Below are 12143 nucleotides of genomic sequence, written 5' to 3' on the forward strand. Positions count from 1 at the left end.
AGGGTAGACACCACTGCTATAAGGGACACTGGAGCCAGCAGAACTGTAGTTGATTCCACTTTGGTAAATTCAGAGTAACTGTCAAAAGCTCCTCTGATGCCCACTAAGTTGTCTGATGGACCCCCTGTCAAGTTTCCATGTATGCCTGTGACTCTAGCTTTGAATGGTGGAGTAGTAAGGATACCTGTTAGTGTGCAGTGTCAAGTCCCTGGTAAAGTTCTTTTGGGGAATGATCTCAGAGACTTGGGTCTTGTGGGTAACGCTGCAGAACGACCACACACAAGGTCTGAGACCAAGGCTGCTTTGGTCAAGGCCCAGCCTAAGCCCTCCAATGGCAAGATCTGCCCTACACATGCACACCGGCAGTGGTCCAATCAGGGACAACTGGGGGTCTCATGTAAGTATGCACACTAGTCATCCAGGCACCAGAAAGTGGATTGGCACGAGACAGTACCCACCCATTTCCTGGGACCCTACACCCAAGCCCTGCACTAGACTGCGAAAAGCCAGGCTTTTAACAGGCAGTGCATGACCATAAAAGGATTTTCCTGACCTGACCGGTCAGGAAGAAGGCTGAAAGGCAAGATGGCAAAGGAACATACGAAAGACCTCGTAGCACGGCCATGTTTGCACACTAGCAACTGTTAGCAGCCAAACATGGCAAACGCGGTAAGGCTAACAAAAAGTACAGTAAAAGTAGGAGAAAACAGCTGCCACCATTCTTTCCTTTAGCACATCTTGGGTAACCAAATGAAATCCCTCTAATTGTAGTCTAGGGTCATACAAAGGAAACCCCATTACACTGCATTGTAACAAAGTGAAAAGACTAAGGGAAACATAGTTTCCCAGTACTGACAGCCTGAAGGACTAGTCAGTTTCCACATGTGAGAAAAACCCCAGTGGAGTAAAGCTGAAGGCTTCACTTCACTGTGAAAGGCCTGTCGGGATGAAAAGCAAAAGGTTTGGGGGTCCATAGAATATGGAGGGAAGTTGCTAAAAGAGAAATCTTTCCTAACAGTAGGCATTGACGCTGTTGGTTCCTATGACCCTCCTACATCCTCAGGCAGCAGGTTAATTCTGATAGTAGTTGATCGTGATACCAGATATCCTAAGGCAATCCCACTGAAAACAGTGACTGCCAGGCCAGTTGCTAGGGCATTACTGGGCATCTTTACTAGGGTTGGCTTCCCTAAGGAAGAAGTGTCTTATGGGGACAGCAACTTTATGTCCATGTACATTTAAGCCATGTGTAAGGAGTGTGGAGTCTCTTAGAGGTTGTCATTGGCGTATCATCCACAGACAAACAACTTAGTTGAGAGATTCGACAGGACTCTCAAAGGCATGATGAGCCCCACAGGAGAAAGTGGAATCTCCTGATGCCATGCTTACTCTTTGCCTACAGAGAGGTTCCTCAAGAAGGGGCTGGCTTCAGTCCCTTTGAACTTCGTTTTGGTCACCCTGCCAGGGGACCCTTTGCTATAGTCAAGGAAAGGTGGGAGTTCCCCTCTCCGCCTGTCGCTACTGTTAGGAAAGATTGTATGCAGTACCCTTTGGGTGCACTACAACAACCCTGACCTCCTGGCAATAGAAACCCAACCTTTGGTATAAGTCTGTACTACTCAGCTTGGTATCATGTTGAGCAGCCAGGCTTATCTCAAGAGGGGTCAATGTGAGCTGTAGGGGAGTTGCACAGAGATTCAGTGACATGTATTCAAATAAACTCGTACACACAAGGTTTCTTGATTTAAACAATTTATTTAATAGTCAATTTGAGTTAACCTTCATAAGGGGCAATATAATAGTAACACACAAATACACTCCAAAATACACCCTCTAGTTTACCTAAATCAGCAAATACCCATTTGGGATGGGACACGGACACTTCCTACACCCTTAGGTGACTTCCATAGCTAGGACACTGTGGACATTAATATATCACTGTTGTATTTAGGGCAATACTTAGGAGTATGTCAAAGAAAAAGGTTATTAGAATAAAACGAGAGATCTCACAAATATTCTGATGCAGGTAAGTACTCTTTGTAACCCCCAATGCAAAGTAAGTTAACCCCTTCCTGGAAGGAGGGCTAAACAGAGTCGGAGGGAAGAAGAGTTATTCAGGGAGCCAGGCCATGCCAAAGTCAATAGGACAAAAGTCAAGGTGAGCTGAAGCAATTCTTGCAGGTAGGTAAGTCATGCGCAATGTTTTAGAATTCTTTGTAGAAAAGAAGAAATCAAAGTAGGGCCACAAGCTGATTAGGCTTGTGAGGTAAAGAAGCTGTTAGCAACTCTACAGAAGCAACCAAAGCAAGTCTCCACTGAGAACAAGTGAGGTGCAACCAAAGCAAGTCTCCACTGAGAACAAGTGAGGTTACACAACAAGAGGTAAGTTCTCTCAGACTTTACAGTTCATTTTGGTTAGAAGAAACAGGCTTTGGCTGGCTTCTGTTTCTGTGCAGCTCTGCAGATCCTGTGTTCCTGGGCCTCAGGCGTAGGCACAAGAGGGAGGGCGCCTGGAGGACTCCTGCACTTCAACAGGACGGTCGGCCACAGAAAAGGACCAACTTTATTCAGTGGCACATTGCGGTTTCAGCTCCTTGCGTCTCAGCAAATGGCACCACCGCGGACTCTTGACTGTTGAGATGGGCTTTCCTTGCATTTGGGGTCCAGACCTCTGTTGAGGTGGCTCAGGCTCGGCCAGTCCTGCTTCCTGGGAGTCCGGAGGATCTTCCTGGAGCTTTTGGCCAACTTAAATGCAACACACACAATCTGGTGTTCCTCTCCCTGGCTCTTCGGTTCTAGTAACAACTGCAGTGGAAATACAACCTGCTTCGAGAGGATGTGCAGGTGGCTTAGTTTGGAGTTGATCGGTCCCACAAACTCAAGGGGAGAAGTCGTTCTTGCAGGGCTTCTCTAGTCAAAACGAATTAGGAGCTTCAGTACAGCAGCAGGGCTTCACCGGGCAAACCAACGGTCCAGGAGTTGCAGCAGGCAAGTTCTTCTTCGGATTCCTTCGTCCAGTGGTCGACTCTGCCTTCCAAGCCACAAAGCCTTCCCTTTTATGCAGGTTTGTCCCATTTATTTACACCTAGCTGTCAGTCACCCAGCAGGGTGGCAGTCCTTGTCGGACAGCCATCCAGCCAATCACCTAACAGTGCATTTCTGTCTCCTAGGAAACTAAGCACAGGGAGTTTCGGGCACCTCCCTCGCTTCCTGCTCCCGCCAGACACACTGGAGCAAGAGGCGGGCTTCATTCATGAATCCCACCAAAGACAAAACGAACAAAGGGACCAAACCTGGTTTGGCCCACAGAGTAAATCACAAGAAGGACCTTTCCACAAAGAAATGGCGAAAAAAGACGACCAGGGCAATTTTGACAAAAATTGCACCCTTGGATGATTTACTGCAGCTGCGAATGCAGCCCGCGGTAAAAGCACACCACGGTAGTTAAAAGTAAACCACTGCCACCAGCCATTAATCGAGGAAAAGGTAACATAAAAATGTTAGATGAGAAGCTAGACAAAGGGGATACTAAGTAACCCCTCCAGCACCAGGTGAAAGTGTAAGTGAAGTCAATTTCACTTCACTGCTCTTGGAAACAGTAATTTAAACCTTTGGGAAATCTGAAAGACTTCCCTGTGCCACTGCACTGGAGTTGGTGTGTGACACAATGTAAAGATGATGCCTATGGAGTTTGTCAGACTCCGTACTTAACAAAGAAACACAGAAAACACATAGAATTAAAAGTACAAAGTCCCAAAGTTCTGCAAAAGAGCTGGGGGTCTCTAAGGTGGAAGGAATGTGGCACTAAACTGAAAATGCTCCATAACAGCTACAAATGTGGTGGACTATGTGCTTGGCTTAAACAGGATGGCCCTTCTGATGGCTCACGCCAATGATAAGTTGACTAGTCAGGCTTTGGTAAAGTATTGGTGTGATTTTTCTCTTATTCATTCTATTCCTGTCCAAAAAGTCCTAATCATTAATCCTATAAGGCCTGGGGCTTTGCAGGACAAATGATCAGGCCCTTACAAAGTAGTGGAGCAACTTGGTGAGCTGAACTATTTAGTGGACCTTGTGGGACCTGGTCGGGCTCCTAAAGTGTTTAGGGATAAATACATTCAGTCCATTTAATGCGAGAGTGGAAATGGCAGCTCTGCTCCTGGCTTCAGACGGGGAGGAAGATTCATCTGAATCTCTCCCCGATTTGTTCCAGAGCAGTCCTTCAGATGGCTCCATTGAGGGTGTCAAATTATCCCCTCAACTGACTTCTAAGCAGCAAGGTGAGATAAAATCTTTGCTCCAACAATTTTAGGCGTTGTTCTCACTTACACCTTGATACAAACATGACAGTGATGATGGAGATAGTGTGCCTACCAAATGTCGGCGTTCTAGAATGTCTGATAAAAGTAAGATCCCACATCAAGTCTGAGGTCAACAAGATGTTGGATCTAGGGGTGATTGAGCCCTCTAGCAGTCCTTGGTCCAGTCCAGGTGCATCTGATTTGACATTTTGTGGACTATAAAGCTCTTAAGGCTGTCACTAAGACAGATGCTCACCCCCTACCAAGAACTGATCCGTTGGTTGACAAGCTGGGTGCTTCCAAGTATCTCAGCACCTATGACCTCACTGCAGGGTATTGGCAAATTGCCCTGACAGGAAATGCCAAAGAGAAGACTGCATTTTCAACCCCAGGAGGTCTTTACCAGTTCAGGGTAATGCATTTCGGATTGAACAATGCATCTGGCACTTTCCAAAAGCTGTGGAATGGGTTAGATGATTTCTGAATAGCATATCTGGATGATCTAGCAGTGTTCAGCCTGAATTGGGAGGAACATGTGAAGCACCTAAGGATTGTGTTGCAGGCTCTTCAGAAAGCCCACCTGACCATAAAGGCAACCACATATCAAATTGGTCAGGGTTCAGTGGTATACCTTGGGCATGAGGACTCGTCATCCAGGTGGTCAGGACACAGCCATCGCTTTTGGATCCAGTTCCTGGGGGTGGAGCAGTGCGGGAGGATCACCTGGATGAGGGGTCTTCGGGGAGTGGGGGTGATATATCCGATGGTGAGACGTGGTATTCCCCCTTATTTTGTTTATCCTACCCATCCTACGTTTTACAATGCTCTAAGGTCCCATCCCCCCCTTTACACAAATGCTGGGCTGAGGAAGAGGGTGACGGAGAGTAACCAGACTAACTCGCTCATCGTACTGGGCATGTCCCGTTAATCGGGTAAGGCAAAGTCGGGCACTTTACACTAAGTGCATACACCTGATACCAGTTTACTCTCCTCACACGAACAAAAGGCAGAACCCAACGACATACTCTGAGCAAGGGAGAACACTAGTATGAGCAGAACTTTTGGGACAAAGGCAAACCTACTGGAGCAGAGCGACTGACCAAGGGGCGTGAGCAATGGTTCGAAAACCCCAAGAGTTCCCTACTGAAGGTCGTTGCCTCCGACAGGCCACGGAAAACACTTTGAGAAGGCCAAATCCCACAAGTGAAGACTGCATTGTGTTTCAAGGACGCCAGCGACCCTCCCGGGTGAACGGCAGAGATGAGGAGGCGAGGCCAAGCCTGTAGTACTAACCTTGACTCGTGAAGTGGGAATCACAAAACCAAGAAAAAGGTGCCTCCAGCCAGTGAGTTGACAAGCGACCTGAAAGACCGGTATGTGTTAAAGTTTGAAATGGCAACATTTTTTGACAAGTGAAGGTTGCATGCTTGTGAGTGAGATGCGAGGAAAGGCATACCTGTGAATTCACTTTTAAGTAAAAGATAGCTGCAAAATCAGCGATACGATGTAACGGAGTGGTCCGGCGAAGGGAAGTAGTCGACTTAAAACTCTCTGTGAAAAGTAAATTGTTCGAATCGAGAAAACGAAAGAACGGCAAAAGTAAAATAACAAGGTTTAACTCCTAGAGAAGGGGAGAGTGAAAGCTGAACTGTACTCTTGAGTCGAAGTGGTACTGCAGTGGTCTGAAAGGTAAACCACGTACATTTGAAAGTCTTCGACATCCAGAAGTGGTCCAAGCCCGACAGAGGGAGACCTGAAGTGAAATAAGATTGGGGATGGGAGTTACCCACCACACCCCCCCCCCCCTGGCAAGTTTGTGTTGAACTTTATCATGAGAGGTCCGAGCCTGACGGAGGGGGACCTTTGAACGTTTGGTTGAAGCATTATTTTGAAGTCGAGAAAAGAAACTTAAACGTGGAAGGCCAGACTGGCCTCTAGCCACGTTCTGGAACTGTTTATTGTATTGGAAGCCGAGCCAGAGTGTCAACCTGCCTGCAGGGACAGCCTTACTCCGTGAGGTCTAATGTGGGGAGGAGAGCTGGTTCAATCACCTTTATTCATTTGAACACTGACTTTTCCTTTTTGCATACATTTCTCCCTTTTACACTTTTTTGTACAAAAGATAGGGCAGGCATTCGGTTTCGTTAGGATAGGCCATTTTGATTGGACAGACTTCATGAAGACTGTGTTATTACTATTTGATGGTCGCGACTACTCCCATCTTAGTCATAGGGCAGAATAGGAGTTTATGTTTCATCACCCGCCAGCGTACGGACAGAGCTCAGGTGGTCTACTGTGGAAAAAGAATGTTACTCTATTGTGTGGAGCCTTCGGAAGTTGAGGCCCTACCTCTGTGACCCACTTCACTGTGCAGACTGACCATAAGCCCTTAAAGCGGTTTCTGCACATGAAGGGAGAGAATCCTAAGTTGCCAGGTGGTCCATAAGCCTTCAAGTCTTTGTCTTCACAATTGAGCATAGGCCAGGTGCTCAACACTGCAATGCTGATGGGTTGCCCAGAATGTATAACCTGAGGCCCATCCAGGGGTGGATTAGTAGCCCTGTCCACGGTTTGGGGAAGTGTTAGAAAAGTGTTCTCTTTTTAGCAACGTTCCCTCCATATTCTATGGACCCCCACACTTTTTGTTTTTGTTTGTCACCATGTCCTGACTTTTTACAGTGAGGTGAATCCTTCAGCTTCACTCCACTGGACTTGTGCTCACGCGTTATGGGGAAACTGACCAGTCCTTCAGGCTGTCAGTACTGAGAAACTATGCTTTCCTTAGTCTTTTGACTTTGTTGCATTTTTGGATAACAGTTTAACATTGCACAATGCATTTTCCAATACATTGCAATGGGGTTTCTTTTGTATGACCCTAGACTACACTAACGGGGATTATTTACCTATGATGTGCTAACCTTACCACGTTTGGCTACTAACAGTGGCTAGAGTCCCAACATTGCTGTGCCACGTATTTTATTTTTGTTCCTTGGTCAGGAATTTCCTTTTATGGTCATGAACTTGGCCAGGAAAGCCTTGCTTTTCGCGGGCTAGTGCCTACCACATGTGTGTGTTTGTGGGGGGAGGGGTCCCAGGAAGTGGGTTAGGACTGTCTGGTCCCAATCCACATACTGGCACCTGAATGTCTAGTGTGCATGCTTGAGTCAGACCCACAGTGGCCTTTCATTGGTCCACTGCTGGTGTGCATGTGTGGGGCAGATCTTGTCATTGGAGGGCTGAGTCTGACAACTCGCCTGACTTTGGGATGAGATGAGGTGTCCTGCAGCCATTCCAGCAGATCTGAGGAGAAGTCAAGTATCCTGACGTAGCTGAGAGGACTGTGGATGACCGTTGAGGCCTGGCGACCGAATCTTGCTGCAGTCCCGGTGGAGTCGGTCTAGCTACTGATGTCCGAAGGTCCTTGTCGGTGCTTCAACCTTCTGGACCAGTAAGGAACAACTCGTCCTGGTGTCTACTGGTATCCAGGCAAGTTCGAGCCACACAGTGACCAGCTCCTGATTGGACTACTGCAATAGAAGCGCCGTTCTGAGTTTCGGCCCAGAGCTCCAAGGGTCTCCAGCTTGCCTGGAAGAGGCCTCCGTCAGTGTTTCTTGCATTGTTCAACAAGAAGAGGTTGGACCAGGCTCCTGTACCCGACCAAAACTCTTCTAGCACCCGCCGCTCCTGGGCACCAGCGACCGGTTGGGTTGCAAGTTGTAGTGATATTTACCTGCCCCCTTAGCTTCACCCTTGAAAAGTTTTAATAACTTTTGAAAGTTTTACAACTGTTTTGGCTTTGACAAAACCTATTGCCGAAAGCCCTCAGTAAACCTTATTAACTAGAATACAGTCTCTTCTGACTTTTGGACCCATCCTCATGTCCCCACGACCCCTTTCCTAATTTTTACCAACTCCTAAACTCTTGGAAAACTTTGAACTTTAGGGCACATGCTACCTTGATTGGTTTGGCTAAACTACCAGACGTTGCTCCCTGTTCACTAGGGTGGGATTCTGAACAGCTGTCCACCAGGCCAGAGTTTAAAAATCGATTCTAACAGGTGCTTGCCCTTGGTAAAGGACCCACTTGTAGACATTGGGGTTGTTGTATAGACATTTCTCTTTTATAACCTAATGGTATCTTTTCAGTACTGTGTATTAATGTTTAAAGTACTTATTTGAGCTAATAATATAATATGTAGGATTAAAGTATATATTTTTCAGTAAATCAGTGTGGTGTATTTTCTAGATTTATGTGAGTGTACTAATTGTACCTCTCTGTTGCTCTACTAGCCTTACTTGAGAGTTGAGCCTTGTTGCTCGGACCAGGCTGCCCACGTTTGAGAGGTTTGGCTTTCCTCTCTTGTCCAGTAGCTTTCCGCCTACGGCTAGTTGTTGTAGCAGTCCTTAACAGAGGGTGGTACAAAATCTGTATTAACAGTCGTGAAGAAGTATGCTTGGAATAAATATGCACTCTTGCAACATGTTCATATTATGATAGCATTGAGATCTGTTCAATGCAATGATTTTGAAAAGGTCTTCTTTGGAAAGACCAGGCTTGGCAAGAGGTGTATTGATTGCACAGCCTTTATTAGAGTGCTACATAAATCCCTATTCTGCGATATGTAAACCTCTTCCACCAGACATAGGTCTGTTGCACAGATTCTGCAGATCCAGATATGACTATTTAATGGTTAAGGTCCTTAAAATTTTCAGCACTCTGTTATTAGACTAGTGATGATTAAGTAATGTCACAATTTTCTTGAAACAAAACCATTTGCTGTATTAGTATTTCTTTGTCTTACTGATATGAAGCACTGTGGATTCATTGGTAGTTCCAATGTATGTTTGCATTTCTGATTCCTTTCAGGATGGCAGGATCGCTGTGAAAGCTTGTGAAGGTCTCATGCTGTTGGTGAGCCTACCAGAGCCTGCAGCAGCCCGTTGCCTAATGCAAAGCACCAGTTTGTTAGAGCTGCTCACCGACAGACTTGCTTCTCTTTATAAAGCCCTGCCTTCCTCAGTGGATCCCCTGGACATCGAAACTGTGGAGGCTATCAACTGGGGGTAGGGAAAACATATGGTTCTATTTGCTATTGTGCTTTTAATGCTTTTGTCTGTTATCGGTACAGGAAAAAAACATTTTCTCTTGTTAGAGTTGAGTGGGCTGTTCTTGTCTGAAGTATTCTGACACTTTGATGCATCCTCAAATGCAGAGTTATGAAATGTATCCTTAATTTGGCTCCTTCAGATGCGTGCTCAATTATGTAAAAGTTGAATAAAACCGCACAGCGGAGGGACGTTGATTTCCTTCATTACAAAGGATGCAACCTGAGTTGAATTGACACCTTGCTTCATATTGAAATTCCAGTAGAACAGTGAACACGTGGGCACTGTGCAAAGGAAAGAGACAACTATGATACATAATTGAAGTGTAGAACTAGTACTGTGAATCAGCGGATTGTTCTGAAATCCTTTGATAGGGGTTTCAAGTGGTGTGTAAAAGAGTAGAAAGGAGGCCTAACATTGGGCGTCTTTCCCAACTACCTGTCCAATTAATTCAATTGGGTTTTAGGGCTGCATGTCCATTGTCAGAAATATATGCATATCTTGACTGCCGAGTAGAAAGATTGGTTCGAATAGAAAAATACTTTAGATTGGTGTGCCTATTGCTCTTGTGCATGAACCCAAATGTGAATAGCATAGTAGAGCTGGGAACCATGGGAGGAAATCAATGGTAATTCACAGCCTGCATCAAAGATTCCTGCAAATCATGGATGGGTTAGATCATTGTAGGTGATCCCGGGAGACTGACTAGTATTCTAACCATAAACTTGGTTTCCTCAGTACATGCACCTCTATGTATTTCAGCATTACTGGCCCTTATTCACTCAGTTTAACTTTGATATACTGGAAATATGTGTACGATCGGGGTCCATTTCCCACAAAGAGTTGGATAACCTAGTATGAAGAAAGTGTATTGCAACAGGATGAATGATAGTGGGCCATCCTGGAAGGTCCAAATGCATTCATTATTGCTCTCTCACTTTCAAGGAATTTGTTTCCAATCTATGCTACATTTGATAATTCACCTTTTCTTCTAATATCCGCCATTATCAAGCTTTTGTTTTTCTTCCTTATTTCCTTAGCTTGGATTCATATAGTCATAAGGAAGACACGTCTGCTTTCCCAGGAAAGCGTGCCTTAATCTCGTTCCTGTCCTGGTTCGATTACTGTGATCAACTGATCAAAGAAGCACAGAAGGTTTGTGAATCAAACTTGTAGTATATCGTTTCTTTGTTGGGGGAGGATTCCTGGTGAAATTTGGAACCCTCATTGTACAATAAAATTGATTGCCTCAGTACCTGGTAGACACAAGTTTGTTGGATGTCTAAAACGGATTTGTGGTAAAGAATTACGTTAAACTCTACCTCTCCATTTTCTACTCTCCTCTTATCCCCTCTGCCTTGTGCGTCCCACCAATCTCCTCTGCCCTTTCTTGTTACTTTTCCTTCCGGTACTCTACTCTTCCCCTCCTTCACACTACTTCTCCTTCATACTACTATTCCCTCCTCCACACTACTAGTCCCTCCCACTCCCTCCTTTCACTCAGTACTATCTGCTTCACAACCACTCCTTGCATTAATCTCTCACACAGATATGCATGCTCAGACCGCAGCACCACTTGCACTTGTAGCCAATACCTCACCTGCTCCAGAGATACTCTTCCTCCCTTCTGCCGGTCTCTTGGTCGTTCATCTCCTTCTCCTATGATCTCACCTGGGTAACCAACACTTCTGCTGCTTGCTTTTATCCTTCTGCCCCTCTGTTAGGGCATTTTTTCAAGTCCAACTAAGGGCTTCATAAAACCACCTGAGTCAGTACATCAGCTCCACTCTTAGTTTAAGGATGTACCACCTCAGAATGAGGTAGTATCGACAGAGCAGCCAGGCTTATCTTAGGAGGGAGCGAGGGCTGTAGGAAAGTGCAAAGCAGAACCTGTAGTATACAAATGGTTCGAAATAAACACTTACACCCAGAAGTATTATTATAATTTTATTTTTAATGTAGTGTGTCACACTTTTTAAAAGGTGAAAACACATTTAGAAGTATAAATGAATCGATGTTTACAGAAAAGCAACAGAAGCATGTCTCCAGAAAACGAGCACAAGAGAAAAGAAGGGAGAAGAAAGGACGAGAAAAAGGAAGCAAAGAGAGGAAAAACTCAAAAAAGAGAACATCAGAAGGAAAAAGCACTGCACTCCACAGCCGTTCTCTTGTTGATGACGGATTAGGCAATTTTTGGCTTTGAATTATTACATCATTATGTGCTTAGATTGACCATATCTTGTTCACTTCAGTCTGCATAAAACGATAAATCAAATTCAGTTTTTGACAGATCTTTCCGACATCAAGATCCACCAGTCCTCTCCCCATGAAGTGCTTGCATTGTACTTGGATCGTCAACATCTTGCTCACTTGGTCTACATAAAATATTAATGCAAAGGTCAATTTTTTGTCGGATCCTTCTGACATCAAGGTCTACCAGTCCTCTCCGCATAAAGACTGTCTTTTAGCGATTTCGTTGCCTAAATGTTTAATTCTCAGTGTTTTCAATACTGGGCAGAATTGGGTCAAATGCTTCAGACTTTCGATGGTATCCACACAAAATCTGCATCTTTGGTCCAAGTTGCAATTATTGTTTCTTAAGCTATCTTTTTCTTTGGTTTGGAAAAGATTTAGTCGACATTTCATAAAGATGGATCTCTGATATTTGCTCGGGAACTTTTCAAGATAGGTTGGTAGATTGTTAAAGGCTTTAGATTCTGGAGCTGCTTGTCACAT

The 12143-nt window shown here is 45.1% G+C and overlaps 1 protein-coding gene across 1 annotated transcript in view; it reads left to right on the top strand.

Annotated features, from left to right (window-relative positions):
* The window catches only part of FHIP2A (FHF complex subunit HOOK interacting protein 2A), a 416741-nt gene that overhangs the window by 209940 nt on the left and 194658 nt on the right, over positions 1-12143 (top strand). Inside the window, exons 7-8 of the mRNA XM_069611895.1 lie at positions 9169-9365; positions 10448-10562. Of these exons, the coding sequence (XP_069467996.1) occupies positions 9169-9365; positions 10448-10562 (312 nt within the window). The remainder of the gene's footprint in view (positions 1-9168; positions 9366-10447; positions 10563-12143) is intronic.

This window comes from Ambystoma mexicanum, chromosome 8 (genome assembly GCF_040938575.1).
Source record: "Ambystoma mexicanum isolate Mex_15411 chromosome 8, UKY_AmexF1_1, whole genome shotgun sequence".
In the NCBI taxonomy this organism is placed as follows: Eukaryota; Metazoa; Chordata; class Amphibia; order Caudata; family Ambystomatidae; genus Ambystoma; species Ambystoma mexicanum.